This window comes from Musa acuminata, chromosome BXJ3-9 (genome assembly GCF_036884655.1).
Source record: "Musa acuminata AAA Group cultivar baxijiao chromosome BXJ3-9, Cavendish_Baxijiao_AAA, whole genome shotgun sequence".
Taxonomy (NCBI): domain Eukaryota; kingdom Viridiplantae; phylum Streptophyta; class Magnoliopsida; order Zingiberales; family Musaceae; genus Musa; species Musa acuminata.
This window is the reverse complement of record NC_088357.1, coordinates 43,646,160-43,666,576: the sequence shown is the minus strand read 5'-3', so window position 1 is coordinate 43,666,576 and position 20,417 is coordinate 43,646,160. Positions and strand designations below refer to the sequence as shown.

General features: G+C 40.9%; 2 protein-coding genes across 2 annotated transcripts; both read left to right on the top strand.

The window, feature by feature from the left end:
- The first annotated feature begins 994 nt into the window (after positions 1 to 994).
- LOC135650160 (clathrin light chain 2-like) lies at positions 995 to 4,937 on the top strand. Its single transcript, XM_065169348.1, has 3 exons — positions 995 to 1,500; positions 4,066 to 4,219; positions 4,319 to 4,937. The coding sequence occupies exons 1-3, from the start codon at positions 1,070 to 1,072 to the stop codon at positions 4,682 to 4,684; spliced, it is 951 nt and encodes a 316-aa protein (XP_065025420.1). The 5' UTR covers positions 995 to 1,069; the 3' UTR covers positions 4,685 to 4,937.
- Positions 4,938 to 5,641: 704 nt separating this feature from the next.
- On the top strand, positions 5,642 to 10,673 carry LOC103998784 (luminal-binding protein 2). The gene is made up of 8 exons (XM_009420367.3): positions 5,642 to 5,798; positions 7,665 to 7,932; positions 8,029 to 8,243; positions 8,339 to 8,581; positions 9,002 to 9,481; positions 9,565 to 9,719; positions 9,793 to 9,875; positions 9,961 to 10,673. The coding sequence occupies exons 1-8, from the start codon at positions 5,744 to 5,746 to the stop codon at positions 10,460 to 10,462; spliced, it is 2,001 nt and encodes a 666-aa protein (XP_009418642.2). The 5' UTR covers positions 5,642 to 5,743; the 3' UTR covers positions 10,463 to 10,673.
- Positions 10,674 to 20,417: the final 9,744 nt, after the last annotated feature.

Genomic DNA, 20,417 nt, shown 5'->3' with positions numbered 1-20,417 from the left:
GGGAAAAAAAATTCTGAAAAATTGCCAAATTTTTTTTTGCGCTTTCCAATTCTATTTTTCAGAATCCTTTCACTTCATATTTTTAATTTATTTTTAATTTATGTTAATTGAATTAGATCACATCTGCATATCGGTCTAGCAATTGGTAAATCCTTCTTTCTCCTTGCACTCATTTCCAACCAACCCGCGGACTTGCCCTCTCTCTGCCATGCTGAGGTCAAAGTGCGACTCGCATCAGGACGTTTCTATAGGTAATCACAGGACAGGTAGGCTCGAGGGTACACCTTCTGAAACTTGTCTGTGACGTAGTTTGTGCACCCGTACGATCTCCACAAGTGAACGGCTTTGATGTTGGAATTGTACGGTTGCAAGCAAAGCCTAATTGGAGAGGATCCTCGCCTGCCTTTCTTAGCGTCGAAGCAATCGGCTTCCGAAAGCCGCCCTCCAAAAATTTCCTCCACCAGATGAGGGTAAAATGGTCAAATCATTCATCCAACTAGACAAAGAGTACGCCGATCCCCTGTAAAGCGATTCTCTAATCTAATCTTGCAATTTCCAATCACAACCGATGCTTCTCTGGGTCCCATTCTTTACTAGTGAGCCCCAGACGTATGCTTCCAATAGAGACACTCTGATTGCCGGTTGCTGCATCCGTATACTGGAGATGATCCCTTCGCTTAAGAGCAATACTTTTCATACTAGAGAATCAGTTCTCCTTCCACTTACCTTTTCAGTGACTGGCCGTGGCTTACGTGGGACCCTTTTCATTGTCGAAGAGACGCGATCGGGTGGGCGGTGGAAGAAGCCAAAGGTTCTTATTCCCTACCACGGAATTCACAGGCAAAAGTATTCAACACGTCCCCGACGATTGCCACCATGGTTAGCAGTGGGCCCCATGCGAGGGTCACGTTACGACCTCACAGGTAACCAATTCCGTCCGGCGAGTAAGATGCAGGCGTAATATTTACTTGTATCATTCAATTTCTTACATAAGAATCCTCCTTTCTCCGCTGCTTCCATCGCAGCCCCCTATCATCGGTGAGAGAGAGCAGAGCGTGGGAGGAGGACGATGTCGTCCTCTTTCGATGCTATCGACGGCGAAGACGCGACGCCAAAGGGTTCCTCCCGCCCCTTCGATGACGATGGCTACGTCGGCTACGACCCCCGCCTCCCCTCCCAGCGCTTCGACGCCTTCTCGTCCTTCTCCCCCGCCGCCACCGCCGATGGTGAGGTCGACGAGGTTATCGAGGAGGATCCCATAACAACCGTGGAAGTCGGCGGCAGCGCCGGATTCCCTCCCTCGCCTGAGGGCTTTGGGTATGTCGCCGATCCTATCCAGGAGTTCACTTCGGAGCCGGCCCCTTTCTCGATGTTGGATTCCAACGGCCAGGGATACGTGGAGGTGGACGATGGGGGAGCTTTCACTTCAGACGGGCCGATCCTGCCTCCGCCCGGGGAGATGCAGCCGGACGAGGGGTTTATTCTGCGGGAATGGCGCCGGTTAGTCCTCCCTTGTTATTCGATGTGCTTATATAGAGATCTATTTCTTTCTACTATATCTTGGATTGGCTTGTTGTTATCGTATATGCGGTCTTTGGTGTCGGTTTTTCTTGTTGCTATAGGGTTGCTTCCGGATTTGTATTACATGGATAGATTAGAGTTGGAGTATTGGCATAAGAATGATGAAAAGATTAGCTTTTATCGAGATGTATTGCACATGTCCAAGTTGATTTCCTGAAGACAGGGAAGGTGATGAAGGTTCACGCGGTTTGTGGCTCGGAATCGAGTGCTTACTGCAATGCTTTGGGTTTAGCAACGACCTTCTTATTGCTTATATCTATAGGTCTCTCTTGATACCTAGTTGTTTGTATATAGTGGATGGTAATATGAATGTTAAGTGATTGAGAGCAAAATCTTCACTTATTTAAATATTTATCATCCATACTACTGGAACTAGTTTTTCATTTATTTTTGGGAAAAAGGAGTTCTTAACCTAATCCGGTTATGTCGTATCTTCTCATGGTGCCTTTGTCTAACACATGATGGATTGAAGTTGGACTTGGTACTTTGGCTTACACATGATGGATTGAAGTTGGAGTTACTACTTTGTCTCCCTCCATAGCGTTTAGGAAGATCTTGATATGTCAATGAGTGTTCTTTTTGACATGTTATCTGTCACTATTGCCGCATCTACTGTGTTTTGATGTTTAAAGTTGGTTCTTCTATAAATTACATTTGCTCTGATTGTTCTTTTGTCATATGTTGTACGAATTATATTTCTTGGAATTTTGAAATGACATTGCATGAAAAGATAGAGAATTTGGGAGAAATGGTTGTCAAGATGAGGGGATTAAACTTAATATTTCTGTTGATCATGTCATTGGACTAGTTCATGATGAATTGGAATTGGACATACTGCTGTGGCTATCTCCATAATCTTTTTGCCCCCTATCTAAATGAAAAAGTGTATAGGCTTTTTGATAACATCACAGCCAGGCCTGATTCTATGTCAATCTTCATAGTTAATACTATGCATCAAGGATTTTTTTTTTTCATTATGAATTTTCATTTTAATTTAGGTTAAAAGTACTTTATCTTCATCTACTATGTGTAGAAGTTGAAAGTTTGTTTTATCAGCGAGTTAATTTCTTTGGGGCTGATTATTCTACTGGTCATTTGGGAGTGTGTCTAAAATTATGGGATAGCTATGAACTGTTTGCAACAAAAAAGCAACTGCCTTACTCAGTAAATGAAGTTACACACAAATTTGGAAAACTTTTGAAGACAAGGATCTAAAGTTGATCTGGACTGATTTCCATTGGTTCTTGCTGTTTTGACCAATGATACCTCTTGATTGCATGTATATTCAGGCAGGTTTGGTCTATCATAGCTCATCCCAGTCAATTCTTAACCATTTCTGGTAGACCCTTGCACTGATCAAACAAATGTTGTCCTTTTTATTAATTTCAGGTCATCTAGAAAAGAAAATAAGGATCTACAATCTATTTCATCTAATCATTATAATCGAAATCTCTTCAGTTGATGGACTGGTATCATTTGGATTATGCTGTAACATGTGTAACATCTTTCGATAGGAGTTTTCATGTTATAAGTGCATAAAGATAAATGGCTTTGGATTCTTATATGATTTAGGAACCATAATGTAGAACTAATAGATGCGGTTTTCATTTAAGGCCCTAGGTTGTGATAACTCATATTTAGGTGCTTAAGATTATAGGGATAATTTTTTAAATGTGGCCATAGTATGGCAGGGCTCAAGGTATATGCGGTCGCACATTTTCAAAAATGTATAGTTATACATATGTAAATAAAAAGTACAATTAATTTTTTTTATCATTAATTGTTAAATATATGTTGAGACCAAATAAAAAAATACGAGGCACTTGTTTAGGAACTTATTTAAATGATAAGTTATAAGAAGTAAATGTCTAATCCATGAATAATATTTTGTTATAGATCATGTATCATAGTTTAAGGTAACAATTTGCCTCTACACAGTTAGGTTTGGCATTGGTTAAGACCAAAGTAAGAAACTTCTTTTCTGCCTAGGAAAATTTTCTTTTTTTTTGGCTTGTGATATTTTACTTGAAGTGCAAACAGGCCACTTGTTCATGTAGCTTCTCTGATAATGGAAAGAAATTGTGGGATCATTGACAATGGAAACGAAAAAAAGAGACTATTATGAATTTATGGAACTCTGAAATATTGAGTAATTGATAAGGAAAAAAAGACTATTATGAATTTATGGAACTCTGAAATATTGAATAATTGATGTGTTTTCTTTACATGGAATATTTTTTCCTTTTGAGTTTTTCTATAAATCAGCTTAAACATGTATTATTGTTTTCTTGAGAGAAAGAGAAGTTTTCTGGGTTAAAAATGTTGAATTGAGAGCAGATCAATATTTATGCTAGCTCCATTACTGTCTGAAGAAAGAAACTATAAGCCAATAGGATCTCTTATTTCCAGGATTTTTTTCATATATGTTCCACTTTATTTTTGTTGAAGCAAAGTGTTAATATTGTTCAATCGAATGCCATGCAGCCAAAATGCCATTCTGCTTGAGGAGAAAGAAAGGAAGGAAAAGGAGCTGCGCAACCAAATTATTGTTGAAGCTGAGGAATACAAGCATGCCTTTTATGAGAAACGGCAACTGAACAGTGAGACAAATAAGAAGCAAAACAGAGAAAGAGAGAAGGTATCTCTATTGATGTTATCTATTGTACACTTGTGAGAGAAAGTACCTTTTCCTGATAGTTTGCTGAAGAAACCCACTTCTGTTATGATTTGTTGGCAGCTTTTCTTGGCCAACCAGGAGAATTTCCATGCAAACGCAGACAAGCAGTACTGGAAAACAATTGCGGAGCTGATCCCCCGTGAGATAGCAAACATTGAGAAGAAGAGAGGGAAGAAGGACCAGGATAAGAAGCCATCAGTTGTCATCATTCAGGGGCCGAAGCCCGGCAAATCCACCGACCTCTCTAGAATGCGTCATATTTTGCTGAAGCTGAAACACACTCCCCCTCCGCACATGAAACCCCCTCCACCACCACCTCCTGCAGCTAAAGATGGTGCTACTGGTGCCAATGCTGGATCCAAACAAGCAGCACCCGCAAATTCAAAAGAAACTCCTGTGCCATCTTCGGAAGGCCGACAGGCATAGAGGGAGTGTCAGTATGACTGTTTAAGCATGTTGTTGAATAGGCAATAGCGTTTATGCTATATTAAGGTTGTGTAAAGTGCAGTGACTGAAATTGGAAGCAGGGACATGGTTTTTTGTTTTTCTTTCTTGACTGTATTTCTGACTTTTTAATGCTTCATCTTGTAGAGATCCATCATAGGTTAGGGCTGGATCTGTATGCTTGTGACATTCTGGTTTTCTTTATCAGGTTATTGCATCTTTATACTTTGAGTAAGATGATATCTGAAGCCTTATCTTTCTTGGTGGTGGCAACAGACAACAGGATTCTCTGTTGATAGGATGTCTAAGAGTTGACTTTTTGTGAGTGATGGATTGCTTTTCCTCGGGCCTGGCTACTATTTTGTGCGATGACATTAACATGTCCTTTTTGTGGATTATTGAGATTTTAATAGACTTTTTCCTTAAAAAAGAAAAATTCTACAGAAATTAAATGCATGAACAAATTCATTTCTTTGTTAAAATAGTTTCTTTATATCAAAACTTTCAGATTATCTTATTTGACATCAATATCTTTTTCAAATTACGGATTGATTTCATTATTATTATTTTCTTGTCATTGACTTTGTATGAGATGATATCGAAAGCTAATAGTAAGCTTGTATGAAGTAATCCAGAGAGAAATTGTTGACATTATGATTACAATATCTTGTAGTGGCCATAAATGCAAAGTCAGAAGCATTGTCGTGTATATATGGGAGATATTGGAAACTCTTATGGCAAGGATGGTCTATCACGTTAGGATCACGAAAGGATTCGTGGCCGTGAGATTGGGAACGAGCGGCTACGATCGTTCCAACGACATGTCTGTATCCCATTGGTTGGTTCGTTCAAAACTAGGGTTCCTATTGGTCCACGTTGCGCGGATGACATGTTCCCGTTGAAACGGATCCAAATGGCCCTAACTCTTGGATTCCAACCCCAGTATAAAGAACACTCGGATCCCTCTCGACCCGAGGAGAGACTGCAACAAAGCAAGGGGAGGGTTGCGAGCGACTGAGAGACATTCGAGGGAAAGCGGAGATGGATCGATCGTTGCGGAATCGCGGGTCCGCGATCCTGTTGGGTCTCTTGCTTGGTACGTTCTTCTGATCTGATCTCAAGGCCTCGCTTTCTCTTTTGATTTGATCTCGTTGCTCCGATCTTCATCTGGCTGCCTCGATCTGTGATGAACGAATGTCAGGGAGTTGATCTTTGTTTCGTTTATAGCCTCAGATCGATTCGATGTATCATACTGTAGTAAGATCTACAGCGAGGCAGCAGGTTACTTGTGTGGACTGTATCATCTTCTATTTGTTTCGGATGATTGATCCTTTAGATCTATGGATCTTAGGTTGCAACAAAGTTCAAATTTCTTCCTTCTCTGAAATGTGTGATAGATTCTTTCGCATTGGATTTTTCTCCTAATGCTTGAAATTGTCTGATGATTGCTTGAGCTGTTTCAGATAATCGGGGTAATGTTAGAAGAAAGACATGTTCCGGTTATAATGGTTTGTTATGAATTGAACATCTATCTCATCATTAATTTATGTTCCTTGCTTAGTATATCGCGAATTTGGTTGACATAAGTTTTAGGTGCGGGCACCAAGAGAAATGATTTCTTTTAGGGTGGTAGAAGCAAATCGATTCTGCTGTCGATTTGACTTGTTTTAGCTCTTTCAGCAATTTGCTGTAAAAGTTTTTTTCTGAGAATCTCTCCAATGAACTTAAAGTTAATATAAATTATTTCTCAGTTCATTATGCAATCTCAGGTTTAAGTATTGTAATTAATTTGAACTGGAATTTAGAAATATTGACCTGCTTCCCCTTTTATAAAAGGGAAAATTTTCTTGTTGATAAAATCAAGTGGGGTTCCATAAACCATATAGATTTGAATTATGTTGCATGATTGTTAAACTCTGACAATTTATCAGATATCGGTGATTTCTCCAATTATTGATTGCAGTATTTTTCTTGGAAGCCACCTAGATGCCCAGGCAACCATGATGCCTAAATGCTTCCTGATTAGGTCTTCCTTCTAGGTCTTCTAAAGGTTCACTGTCTGGCATCACCCAAGCCTTTTGACTACCTTGAGTGATGGTATCATAATATCATTTGGTTGTTCAAAGGTGCTACTACCTTATAGAGTTATAGGTACTTCTAGTTAGTGGACTTGAGATATCTAATTGGTGCCTTTTCTACTTGTCAATAAGGTAATCACTTTAATAGATTAAAACAATCTTGAAAAATTGCCTTGCTATAGGCTGCTGGAAATATTACCTTTATTGGACCTTTGGGGTTCTGCCATTAAGTTTTGTGAATTTTTGTGTCAGATCAGTCCTGCATGTTTCCAGGTTTGTACATAGTGTATATGCAAAAATCCCTTCCTCTATAAATCCATAAGGACAAATGAACTCCTTGTTTGATGTGAGATCAATTTTTCATCCTTGGGGCTATGTCATGCTGGTTGACAACCTCATATGCAAGTATATAGGTATTTACTTTACTGTACATAAGATGATCAGTGTTGACAATCATTTGTGCAGGTATGGGATTTATTACTTTTTTATCTTTTGTGGCCATTGTTGTTGGTGTTTTTTGGGTCAAAACTTACATGGAGTGTTGAAATAGCGCACACAGCATTTCTCTAGCCCAATCGTTGAAGGTCATTCAAGCACAGATATCATACACAATAGTTCTTGTATTAAGTCTCATACCAAAATTCCAAGAACAATATGTAGACAACTAAGTGGATTTATTATGGCAGAAGCTTGCTGATTTCATCAAAAGAATTTTGTCTGAAAAATCTGTTGTCTTCTTAAACATCATGAACTTTTTCCTTTAGCTGTCTGTCAGTTTAGTGTTTCTTTTAGATCACATAGTTGCTCAAATCTGTTATATGAAAAGCATGAATAGTTGCCCTAGGTTAGGCAGAGTCTTATTATTTTTCTGAATATGTCTGCAGGATCTTTGTTTGCATTCTCAATTGCAAAAGAAGAGGCCATCAAGTTGGGAACAGTTATTGGGATAGATCTTGGCACCACCTACTCTTGTGTTGGTGTTTACAAAAATGGTCATGTGGAGATCATAGCCAATGACCAAGGAAACCGTATCACCCCTTCTTGGGTGGCTTTCACTGACTCTGAGAGATTAATTGGTGAAGCTGCAAAGAATCAGGCAGCTGTGAACGCCGAAAGGACCATTTTTGATGTTAAAAGACTTATTGGAAGAAAGTGAGTTTGTTTTCGTAATTATTGTTTATCCTGGGATCCTTTCTGTAATCCCAACAGGTTTATGTTATTAGATGCTTAAAAATTTGTGTTCTGCAGATTTGAGGACAAAGAAGTCCAAAGGGACATGAAACTTGTCCCATACAAAATCATTAACAAAGATGGCAAACCTTATATCCAAGTCAAGATCAAGGATGGGGAGGTTAAAGTTTTCAGTCCTGAGGAAATCAGTGCAATGGTTCTGACAAAGATGAAGGAGACAGCAGAGGCTTTCCTTGGAAAGAAAATTAAGGATGCAGTGGTGACTGTTCCGGGTATAAAGAATTCTATGATGGTTTCCCTTCTTGTGTTGAATTTTAAGTTTTTATCCCTGGGAGGATTCTTATTTTTCATCCATTTGCTGCTCCAGCTTATTTCAATGATGCTCAAAGACAGGCAACCAAGGATGCCGGCATAATAGCTGGATTGAATGTGGCTAGAATAATCAATGAACCAACAGCTGCTGCCATAGCATATGGCATGGACAAGAAGGGTGGTGAGAAGAACATCCTTGTTTTCGATCTTGGTGGTGGAACATTTGATGTTAGCATCTTGACAATTGACAATGGAGTTTTTGAAGTTCTGGCCACAAATGGTGACACTCATCTGGGAGGTACTTGTTTGTCTCTGAACAACTTGTTTCTATCTGCAAGGTCAATATAGATTGCACAACTTCAAGTCAAGCAGATAATGAAAACTGTTGGCATTCACATGAACTGTCTGTAGGAAATGATTGCAATTGAACTTTTAGTATTTGCTAGATTATACTCTTTGAAATCGGACATATATAGTGATCTTTGATACGGCTGCAAATTCATTATGGAACTTGAAAGCTAGAATTTAGCAGTAGTTTGTTGACATAATCATCTTTTCCTCGCCAAATAGTAATTTTCGTGTTGTGAAAAGACTGAATGATATGCTAAGCATTTGAGATTACCAAGAAATGGCTTCCCAATTGAGTCAGTGGTCCTCTGGTTAAACTATGCCATGCACATTGTTCATAACTCTATACTTTTTCCCCTTGTGGTCACAGGTGAGGACTTTGATCACAGAATTATGGATTACTTCATTAAATTGATCAAGAAGAAGCATGGAAAGGACATCAGCAAGGATAACCGTGCTCTTGGGAAGTTGAGGAGGGAGTCTGAGCGTGCCAAGAGAGCCTTGAGTAACCAGCACCAAGTCCGTGTTGAGATTGAATCACTCTACGAAGGCTTGGATTTCTCCGAGCCTCTGACTCGTGCCCGTTTCGAGGAGTTGAACAACGACCTATTCAGGAAGACCATGGGGCCTGTGAAGAAAGCTATGGAAGACGCTGGGCTGGAGAAGAACCAGATTGATGAGATCGTTCTCGTTGGTGGGAGCACTAGGATTCCAAAGGTCCAACAACTTTTGAAGGATTACTTTGATGGAAAAGAGCCAAACAAGGGGGTCAACCCAGATGAGGCTGTAGCATATGGTGCAGCTGTGCAGGGAGGCATTCTGAGCGGAGAAGGTGGTGAAGAAACCAAAGGTATCATTGTTGATCATCCTTGAACTTTCCCATTTTGATTCTTATCCTGTGCTAACTTCATTACATTCTCCTTTTGCAATCAGACATTCTTCTTTTGGATGTGGCACCTCTTACACTCGGGATTGAGACTGTTGGTGGGGTGATGACGAAGCTAATCCCAAGGAACACCGTCATTCCAACCAAGAAGTCTCAGGTTTTTACCACTTACCAAGACCAGCAGACTACAGTCTCCATCCAGGTACTGCTGATTTCTTTATCCTTTCTTGATTTCAGGCACGTCTCTTCTTGCTCCTTGACACACTGTTCTGTAGGTCTTCGAGGGTGAGAGGAGTCTCACAAAGGATTGCAGACTGCTTGGGAAGTTTGATTTATCTGGCATTGCACCGGCGCCAAGGTTTGCCTTTCTTCTGCCATTCATATTACACACTTGATGTCTTAGTTCTTGCCGGGAACTCAAAATTCTTGTTATGACACAACAGGGGCACACCTCAAATAGAAGTTACTTTCGAGGTTGATGCCAATGGCATTCTGAATGTTAAGGCAGAAGACAAAGGCACCGGCAAATCGGAGAAGATCACTATCACCAACGAGAAGGGTCGCCTCAGCCAGGAAGAGATCGAGCGCATGGTTCAGGAGGCAGAGGAGTTCGCTGAGGAGGACAAGAAGGTGAAGGAGAAGATCGACGCTCGTAACCAGTTGGAGACATATGTCTACAACATGAAGAACACCATCAACGAGAAGGACAAGCTTGCCGACAAAATCGAGACCGAAGAGAAGGAAAAGATAGAGGCAGCACTGAAGGACGCCCTGGAGTGGCTCGACGACAACCAGAGTGCCGAGAAGGAGGATTACGAGGAAAAGCTCAAGGAGGTTGAAGCTGTTTGCAACCCGGTCATCTCTGCAGTGTATCAGAGGTCTGGTGGAGCACCCGGAGGTGGCGCAGATGGCGGTGATGATGACGATTCACACGACGAGCTTTAAGCAGCAGACCTTCTGATCACGACCCCATGGGAGGAGGAGAGGGGGAATTCGAGGTCGAGCACTCTTTCCTTCTGTATTTTTGTATTAGCTGAAGGATTGGTACTTTGTTCCGGAATTCTTTTGGAGCTTAGAGTAAGTTCTGCTTTTATAATCAAACATTTTGTTAATTTGGATTTACGCTTTTATCTAGCTTTCAAAATATTGGATTTAAGTGTTTATTATCCTATTACAATCTTTTATCCTGTCATCAGAATTGAAACATGCACACATAAGGTCTTATAATTGGTGCTTTAACAATATAACGATCATCCACAGTTCTTTACTGGTTCTTCATGTGTTATGTTAAGCAAGCAAATCAATGTCGTACTCACACGTAAGAGAACATCATGAGATATAAGCCGAGCAAGTCGAACAGAGATGCATATTAAGTCTCAAGCTTCATGTACGTCACATCTAAATCTTTACAAACAAAGAGCCAAAGAAAGCTCCAAGAAAGATCGAGAACACTTGGACCCATTACCCGATTCACCTGTCAGCCACATCAAGAAAAGGTCGAGAGAGCGAGGAGAGAGAGAGAGAGAGATGTGCGATCAAGTGGCCGTTGCACTGCTGCCGCCTCCACGATCGCCGCCAGATGAACTGCCGCCTTCTTCTATGCCATGGCTGCAGGAACCGCCGCGGCCCTGGTTGAGCTTCTTCACCATCACCTTCGTCATCATGGAGTAACCATCGAGAATGATCCCCATGTCCTCCAAAGTACGGATGATCGCACTCATCATCAACTCGACCTCTCTCTTGTCCCACAAACCGTTGAGGGTTTTGACCATCAACGTCAAATATGGGAAGGTGGAACTCATGATGCGCAGGCCCTGCTCAAGCCAGACCAGGCTTCGATCCTCGAGCTTCGACATCTCGAGGAGGTCTGCAGCGGCGGAAGCGCCTCCGGCCATGTAGAAGGAGTACTGGATGGTGACTCGGTCTGCGTCGGAGAGAGAGTGGAGGCCGAAGGATGCGACCGGGGGGCATGCGGGAGTTGCGCCGGGAGGGGTGGTGGAAGAGAGGGGTTGTTCTTGAGAGGGCGGTGGTTGGGTTGAGGGACTGGACGGAGCATCGGAGGAGGCGGCTTCAGCGAGGATCTCCAAAGGTTCGGAGGGCGGCGATGGGACGGCGGTGCTGGAGGAGCCGCGCTGCTGCTTCGACTTGGAGCGGTGGCCGCTGTTCTTATTCTTCTTGGGTGCCATGGGAAGCCAAGAGAGAAAAGACTGCTCGCACGCCCACAACAGAGAGAGACTATTAATAGATATCTTGGTTTAACATTTTTATATATTTAAAATATGATTTTATATTTCTAATTTTTGGGGAGAAATATATATCAAAAATTGTAATTTTAAGTTGTTTATAATTTTTGGTTTATTATTATTTTTTGGAATTCTTTTTTGTAATGGTACCATAAATCGAGTTCACAATTGGGTGCGGGTTGAGTTCGAAACAAATGTATGTATCAGAATCGAGTTTGGCTTCAAACGCAAGTAACTAAGTAAACATCTCATTTATGTTTTGGTAGGTTGAAATATGTAGCTATTGTCCATATAAATTACAAAGGGTTAGATTTAATTATATTTGGTCAACCTAATTAGCCTCCCATTTCCCATTCTCTCTCTCTCTCTCTCTCTCTCGCTCTGCTCCATGGCTCCCAAGAAGAACTGCGGCAGCGGCTCGAAGACCGAGGAGCAGTCCGGCTCCGCCAGCCCTCAGCGGCTGGTGGATGATGTTTCGGCTGCTGCAGAGGCCATGCGCAACATGACACTGGATATCCCACATTCGCTGAAGCAGGAGATGCTCTTCCGACGCCACTGTGTCCCGACTATATTCTCGGCGACCAATTTGCTCTACGGATTGGCGGAAGAAGACAAAGACGAGAAAGTAATGGAGACGATCATTCGTATTTTGACCGATCTGGACGCGCTGCTCTTTGGTTACTGCTCCACGATGAGGAAGCTGGCCTGGGAGGTTCAGCGGCAACAGGGGACAGAAGGGGGCGGTGCATCTGGTGGCGGTGAGGCTGGTGGTCCGACGAGCACTTGAATCCTCTCTTTTCCGCCTTCTTGATTCGGTGTTTCGGCTGACAGATGAACTGTCCTTGGTGTCGAATGACTGCTGGCTTCCGTAACTGGATCTCTGTTCTTGTTCTGTGCCTGTAGAACTTGAGATCCCCTTGATGTACCCTCTCTAGGGATCTGCACTTCTTGATTTGGGGTATTGGTGGAGACATGAATGGACTGCTGTTGGTTGCAAGCGTTCTTGATCTTGGGTATGTTGTTACAGTGCACAGTGGTGGTTTTCTTGTTGTGTTCATAAGATTGAGGCAGTGCATTGGATGTGTTCCTCGTTTCGATCAAAAGCTTTGGGAACTGTTGGGTGCTTCTTGTAGTTGTGTGCCTGTAGAAATTGAGATTCTGGGTTGCATACGTGAAAGTTCATCAGTCGAAACATTTTTATAACTTCCAAGTATATTCAATAGCTAATCTCGTTATATATATATATATATATATATATATATATATATCGTTGACGTATGTATCCGGACTCGTATGCATAGAGTTGTTTGAGATGCATCCAACGCGGACACATCAAACTCTCGATGTGCCTTCTGTATGATGATCGAGGTCGGAAGAGATTTTTCGACCCGATCTCTTGAACGTCCAAGTTAATATTATGAGGTGTATTAATGCGTGAATACGGATGCAAGTGGTCGAAAGAATTAAACCCCCTCTCATCTTGTTGAAGACAAGCTTACTTGGTCACAAAGAGATAGAATATTTTATAAAATATTCTGTGGGATTGCAGCCTCTTATCGCTCCCAACGATCCCTTCTTGGTCTCTTTTCTACGTGGGTGACTAGGGGGGATAACCTCGAATTGTCTGCCTTGGATATGCTTTGAACTCTTGTCCATGCAGGTGTCCAAGTGGAAGGTGACTTGGATATTTTTCTCTCATTGATGACTCCACATGGTAGCTATATGTCAGATGATGATTAGTTGATGGTATAGTCCTTATCATTTGCACAACCCCCTCCCCCACCCTTATGGCATGCTTCAAGACTCTTGTGAGAGGAGTTCAATGTGTAGCGTTTAATTTATCCAACATAAGTGCATTTGGGATTGCCTCCCAAGCGATGTTGGTGGTGATCCATTATCGACTATCCCTCATGGCATCAAAGGTGCACGTTGGTTGGGCGGAGTGGGTTTTTCGACCTCCTTGTCCCTTCACGACCTCTATGCTTTGGATGGAGGTGAGGGCCGGTCTTCTTATCCTCCATACCTCAGAGAAAGGTGAGAGTTAGCCCTCTCAACCTCCACACCTTATGCATATTTTGTCTTATATCTTTGCTATAGTTGATTTTCCTTTACATAGGTTGAGTTTTTTCAAGCTCATATGCTTCGGGCATAATTTGCCTTATTTCTTTGTCGTGGTCGATTTCTCTTTATGAGGGTCAGATTTTTCCGACTTATGCCTCAAGCATATTTTGCATTATGCCTGTACTAATTTAGATTTTTCCTCATATGGGTTGGGTTTTTCTGACTCATGTGCCTCAGACATATTTTGTCTCGTGCCTCCACCATGATAGATTTCTCTTCACATGGGTTAAGTTTTCTTGACTTAGATGCCTCGGGCACATTTTGCCTCAAACCTTCATCATGGTGGATTTCTATTTATATAGGTCAGGTTTTCTCAACTCATGCACTTTGAGCATATTTTTCCTTGTGATTCCATAGTTGCAGATTTCTCCTCACTCAGGTTAGGGTTTTCCTGACTCACATGTCTTAGACATATTTTACCATACACCTATATTGTGACAGATTTTTCTTCACACAAGTTGGGTTTTTCTAACTCATATAACTTGAGCACATTTTACCTTATGCCTTCATTGTAGTTGATTTCTTCACACAGGGGTCAAGTTTTATTGACTCATGAGCTCAGACATATTTTGCTTTATGCCTCCACCATTGCGGATTTATTCTCATAAGGGTTAAATATTCCTAACTCACGTATCTTGAACATATTTTACCATATACCTCAGTTATGACGAATTTCTTCGTATGTGGTTCGGGCTTTCATGACTCATATATCTTAGGCACATTTAGCTTTGTGCTTCCGTTGTGGTAGATTTCTTCTCACATAGGTTAGGTTTTTGCATGCGGGTTAGGTTTTCACATCTCACATACTTCAGGCGCATTTTATCTCATGCCTATACCATAGTAGATTTATCTTCGAACGGGTCAGGTTTTCTCGACCTATGCACCCCAAGCACATTTTTCCTTATGCTTTTGTCGTTACGGATTTTTCTTTATGTAGGTCGGATTTTCTCAACTCACACGAACATATTTTGCTTTATGCTTCTATCATAGTAGATTTCTCCTCATGTGAGTCTGGTTTTCCAGACTCATGTATCTCAGCCATATTTTGCATTGTGCCTCCATCATAGTGGATTTGTTCTCACATGGGTCTAGTTTTTTCGACTCATGTGCCTTGAACATATTTTGCCTCATCCTCTGCTGTGATGGATTTTTCTTCATGCTAGTTCGGATTTCTCAACTCATGCACCTTAGGCATATTTTGTCTTGTGCCTCTGCAATGGTAGATTTCTTCTCATGTAGGTTGGGTTTTCATGACTCACGTGCCTCGGGCATATTTTACATTGTGCCTCCTTCATGAGAGATTTCTCCTTATGTGGGTTGGGTTTTGACTCATATGCCTTAGGCACATTTTGCATTGTGCCTCCACCATGACATATTTCTTTTCATGCAAGTTAGGTTATTCTAACTCACATGCCTCAAGCATATTTTGCCTTATGCCTCCATCGTGTCAGATTTCTTTTCATATGGGTTGAGTTTTCTCAATTTACGCACTTCGGGCACATTATGTCTTATGCCTCTGTCATAACAGATTTCTCTTTACACAAGTCAGGTTTTCTTGACGCATATGCATCAGACATATTTTGCCTTGTGCCTTCTCCATGATAGATTTCTCTTCACGTAGGTCGGATTTTCGAAACTCATGTGCCTTTATCACATTTTGCCTTGTGCCTCCGTCATGGTGGATTTTACCTAACATGAGTTGGGTTTTCTCAACTAATGCACCTTAAACATATTTGACTTTGTGCTTTCGTTGTGACAAATTTTTCTCATGTAGGTCTGGTTTTTATGGCTCATGTGCCTTAAGTACAATTTGATTTGTGTCTCCGCCATGGTAGAAATCAACTTATGCATGTTGAATTTTCCTGAATTAAGTGTCTCAAGCATATTTTGCCTTATTCTTCCGCCATGACGGATTTTTCTTCACGCATGACAGGTTTGCCCGACTCTCGCAACCTGGGCACATTTTGTCATGTGGCTCTATCATGACAAATTTTTCTTCACGCGCGTCAAGTTTTATCAACTCACATACTTCGGACACATTTTTGTCTTATGCTTTCACCATGATGAATTTCTCCTTACACGGGTTGGCTTTCTCGACTTAGATGCCTTAGGAACATTTTGTCATATGCTTCCATTGTGCTAGATTTTTTCTCACATTTTGTCTTATGCCTTTGTCATGGCGGATTGCTTTATATGCTGGCCGGGTTTTATCGACTCACGTGCCTCGGGCATATTTTGCTTTATGCCTTTACTGTAATAGATTTCTCCTTACATAGTTCGGGTTTTCTTGACTCATGTTCCTTGGACACATTTTACCTTGTGCCTTTACCATGGTAGATTTTTACTCATATATGTTGGGTTTTACCGACTCACATGCCTCGAGCTCATTTTGTTTCATGCTTCTGTCATAGTAGATTTCTTCTCTCTCGAGTCAGATTTTTCTAATTCATATGTCATAGGTACATTTTGTCTCGTGCCTCTATCATAGTAGAATTTTCTTCATACGAGTTTGATTTTTTCAAATCGCACATCTTAAACATATTTTGACTTGTGCTTCCATCATGGTGGGTTTCTCCTCACACTAGTCAGGATTTTTTCGACTCATGCACCTAAGTGTATTTTGCCTTGTGCCTCTTCTATGGTAGATTTCTCTTCACATAGGTCAAGTTTCTCAAACTCACATGCCTCGATTACATTTTTCCTTCTGCCTCCATTGTGGTTAGTTTCTCCTAACGTGGGTTGGGTTTTCTTAACTCACATGCCACAAGCACATTTTGCCTCGTGCTTTAGGTTGAGGTTGTTAGTTGAGAGCCTTTAGTTTTTGGAAAGTATCAAAAAAGAGGATATCAATAGTGCTACCTAGAGCATTGATCATCCTCACAGAGACTAGCAAGGCATCATCGTGGTTTGGGTCAAGGTACTCCATCTCTTTCTCTGTAAAGGTTATCTCCCAATCGTCCCCCATCCTCAGGTACTTTTTAATTGTAGCTCGGGTGTAAGTTTTATAACCTAAGGAACTGTCTCCTCCCGAGGTAGGTTCACCTATGATGATGTCAATCTATCTCTCCAATGACTCCTAAGGTTGGGGTGAAGGTTCTCGGTGTCTTCAGACGAACTACCCGAGGTGTCCTCGATATATGAGTTCTTCAATATGCAATTTCAAGATGCAACAATCCATCGTGTCATGGCCTAATACTGATAGAAGTAATAGTATTTGGATCTATCTCTTTTCTCCAACAAGGTCTTTATCGGTTGAGGGTCTTTTAGGAGTCTTTTCTCTTTTATCTATATAAAAACTTCAGTTCTAATTGTTGAATCTCGGATTTTAATGATGAAACTAATTGATTGTGTTTAGATGTTTAACTGCATTTTGAGTGATGCAGGTCTACTCGATCAGGATTAGACAGTTGACGCAGGAGGAATTGACATTGCGCCGGAGGAGATCACGTCAGGATATTGGACAGCAGAAGGCTTCGGATGTCGGGCATCGGACCTAGGAGAGCGGAATTGCGCCAAGGATATCGGGGTTGCGGAGGTCAACCGCCGATTGGGCAACAAGCCGCAAGAGAGGACGATGCGCTGAAGAATCAGACGAAGCGCCAACCAATGACGTGCTGGGCAACGGAATGTCGATTCGTGTTGTAATAATTGTCTAGATCGGAGTAGAGTTTTAGTTTGTGTGTGCAGGAATAACTATGATAATAAGAAAGATATAAAGCGAAACAAAGTGCAGAGTCAAGCGTGAAGGATTCACTGGGAGTTCGAGAGTTCGACGGAAGTCCGAAGGTTTGTCGGGAATGCTGCCGGAACTAGCCGAGAATGAGTAGGGAGCTTGCCGAAGGGTTTTTTGGAAGCTCACCGAAAGGTTCGTGGGAAGTTCGCGGAGCTCACCGAGAAAGATCAGAGCTTACCGAAGAAGCTCGTTGGAACTCGCCAAGATCAAATCGTGAAGTCTAGGAGCTTCCCGGGAGTCCGTAGAATGGTTTCCGAGAGTTTATCGGAAGACCATCGAAAGTTCGCCGGAAGCTCGCCGGAAGAAGTCTTGACTTACGGACTTTGTAATAGCTTAGAAAATGTCTTTAAATTCATAGTTAGCATGTTAATTTGGGTTAGGATTAGATATTAATCCTATAACCCAAGTAGGGGCCAATTGGGCCCGAGTTCAGACTAGTTTGGGCCAAGATTGAAGCCCAACTAGTGGGCTGAAAACACTGTAGGCGGTGGCACCGCCCAGTGCCCGAGAGCTGGGCGGTGGCACCGCCCAGCATTGTCAGCGCCTGACAATGACAGGCGGTGGCACCACCAGCATCGGGAACTCCATGAGAATTCAAATTTGGAGCCCAAATTTGAATCCTCTTGAGGCCTATAAATACCCCTCAAATCTCAGCTGAGATAATAACTTTTTGAGCAGCAAGTATTTGAGAGAAAGGCCCAAAAAAAGTCTTAGATAGTCTTGTTTTCAATTTGCTAGTGTTCACCTCCTTCTTTCTTGCTGAAAATCTGTAAGAGAGTGAACCGCTTGTAAAAGTTGTAAGAGGGGTATTCACCCTTCCCTTTCAAGAGATTTGCTAGTGGAAGGTGGGAGCCTCATCGAAGAGGGGCCTCGCAAGTGGATGTAGGTCACTTGACCGAACCACTTTAAAAACGACGTAATCTCTGGTTTGCATTTCTTATTGTCATTTACATTACTGCAAACCTTCTTACTTGCTTTATTTCATCATTATCTTTGCTGCTCAACTTTGCGAATACGCTTTCAAGTTAATCACTTCCGATTCTGATTTTTATCGTACGAAAGATTTTTCTAAAACCGAAGTTTTAATCCGCTGCACTAATTCACCCCCCCTCCCTCTTAGTGCCGCTCCGATCCTAACAATTGGTATCATAGCCACGTTCTTCTACCTTGGTTTAACACTCAAATAGAAATGGCTCTTTACGGCTTTCAAGAGGGTCACTCTCTCATTTGTCCTCTATTTTTCAATGAAACGGACTACACTTATTGGAAAACTTGAATGAGAGTTTTCTTACTTTCTTTGGATTTGAATTTATGGCACATAGTCGAAAATGGATATGAAATGTCTTCTCTCCCAATGAACCATTGGAATGATTTGGAGAAGAAGATGTTTTCTTTAAACGCAAAGGCTGTGAATGCCTTATTTTGTGCTTTGGACAAGAATGAGTTCAATCGGATTTCTACGTGCGAAACGGCTTTTGATATTTGGCGAACACTTGAAATCACACACGAGGGAACTAGTAGAGTCAAAGACTCGAAAGTTAACATTTTAATGCATGATTTCGAGCTTTTTCAAATGAAGCCGAGCGAAACCATTGTTGACATGTACACCCGTTTTACGGATGTCATCAATGGTTTACAAACTCTTGGCAAATGTTTCTCGAATTTTGAACTTGTTAGTAAAGTTTTACAATCACTTTCTAAAGTTTGGGAATTAAAAGTTATGGCAATACAAGAAACAAAATATTTAAATAATTTTCCACTTGAAGAACTTATCGGCTCATTGATGACATATGAAATGGTGCGCAATGCACATGATGAACATAATGAACACTTGAACTACCTTCCAAAGAATAGGAAGGATTTGGAACTCCGAACAAATGAATACCACATGAGTGATGACTTAAGTGATGAGGACAATGATGAACTTGAACTTCGAACACTAACTCTTAATAAGTTTATTAAACAAAAATCTAAAATAAACAATGAACTTGAACGGAGGAAGAGGCCAAAGAAAAGGAAGGCACCCAAGGATGAATCAAGAACTTCCAAAAATGAAACGGCGAATTGGGCTTTGACTGGCTTCGACTACAAGGTAAGTAACTCAACTCTCTTGAATTATTTTGAAATTAGTTAAAGTGTTTCATGAGTGCTTAATTTAGAATAGGAAATGAAAAATTGATTTTTCAAAAATTATATCTTGTTTTTCTTTTTAGCATCTTTGAAAAAAATTAAAAATTTGATCAATGAAAAGTATATTGCTAAGGTTTCATGCATGTTATGTTTTGAAATGTTGAATGATGTATGCAACATTATGGATTATAGTTATATGATATATGATAATGCTTAGGATTAATCCATGCATGTGTATTTTGATGATAGATGTGATATCATGATGTTTTATTTTTGATGTGTTTGGTCTTGACGGCTTTATGACGAAACTTATGTTTTGACCTTAAATGATGATACAATGTTTTCACAAAAAGACTTGAACACTCACATGAAATCAATTGTATGAAATGGAAATGAATTTTCTATTCTATTGAGATTAATGAATTTATTTTACCAATCTTATGAATCTCATGAAAATAAACATGATGAATATTTTATAAATGAGTTGTCTTATAAGATTTTGCCTTTACATCTTGAACTTTAATGCTTATATTGATTTGGCATATAAAGACTAAGGCATGCTCATAAGAAGCAAATCACATGAATAGAAATTTATAAAAATGAAATGTAATCATCTATCTTATTGATTTCTACCTAAGAGACCAATAAAACTATCTATGCCATTTTGAATCTC

Excerpts from the sequence above, each read along its gene's own strand:
- LOC135650160 (XM_065169348.1), top strand. The coding sequence starts at position 1,070 with ATGTCGTCCTCTTTCGATGCTATCGACGGCGAAGACGCGACGCCAAAG. Across the intron at positions 1,501-4,065 it reads ATTCTGCGGGAATGGCGCCG|CCAAAATGCCATTCTGCTTG; the intron begins GTTAGTCCTCCC and ends AATGCCATGCAG. Across the intron at positions 4,220-4,318 it reads AAAACAGAGAAAGAGAGAAG|CTTTTCTTGGCCAACCAGGA; the intron begins GTATCTCTATTG and ends ATTTGTTGGCAG.
- LOC103998784 (XM_009420367.3), top strand. The coding sequence starts at position 5,744 with ATGGATCGATCGTTGCGGAATCGCGGGTCCGCGATCCTGTTGGGTCTC. Across the intron at positions 7,933-8,028 it reads AAAAGACTTATTGGAAGAAA|ATTTGAGGACAAAGAAGTCC; the intron begins GTGAGTTTGTTT and ends TGTGTTCTGCAG. Across the intron at positions 9,876-9,960 it reads GGCATTGCACCGGCGCCAAG|GGGCACACCTCAAATAGAAG; the intron begins GTTTGCCTTTCT and ends ATGACACAACAG.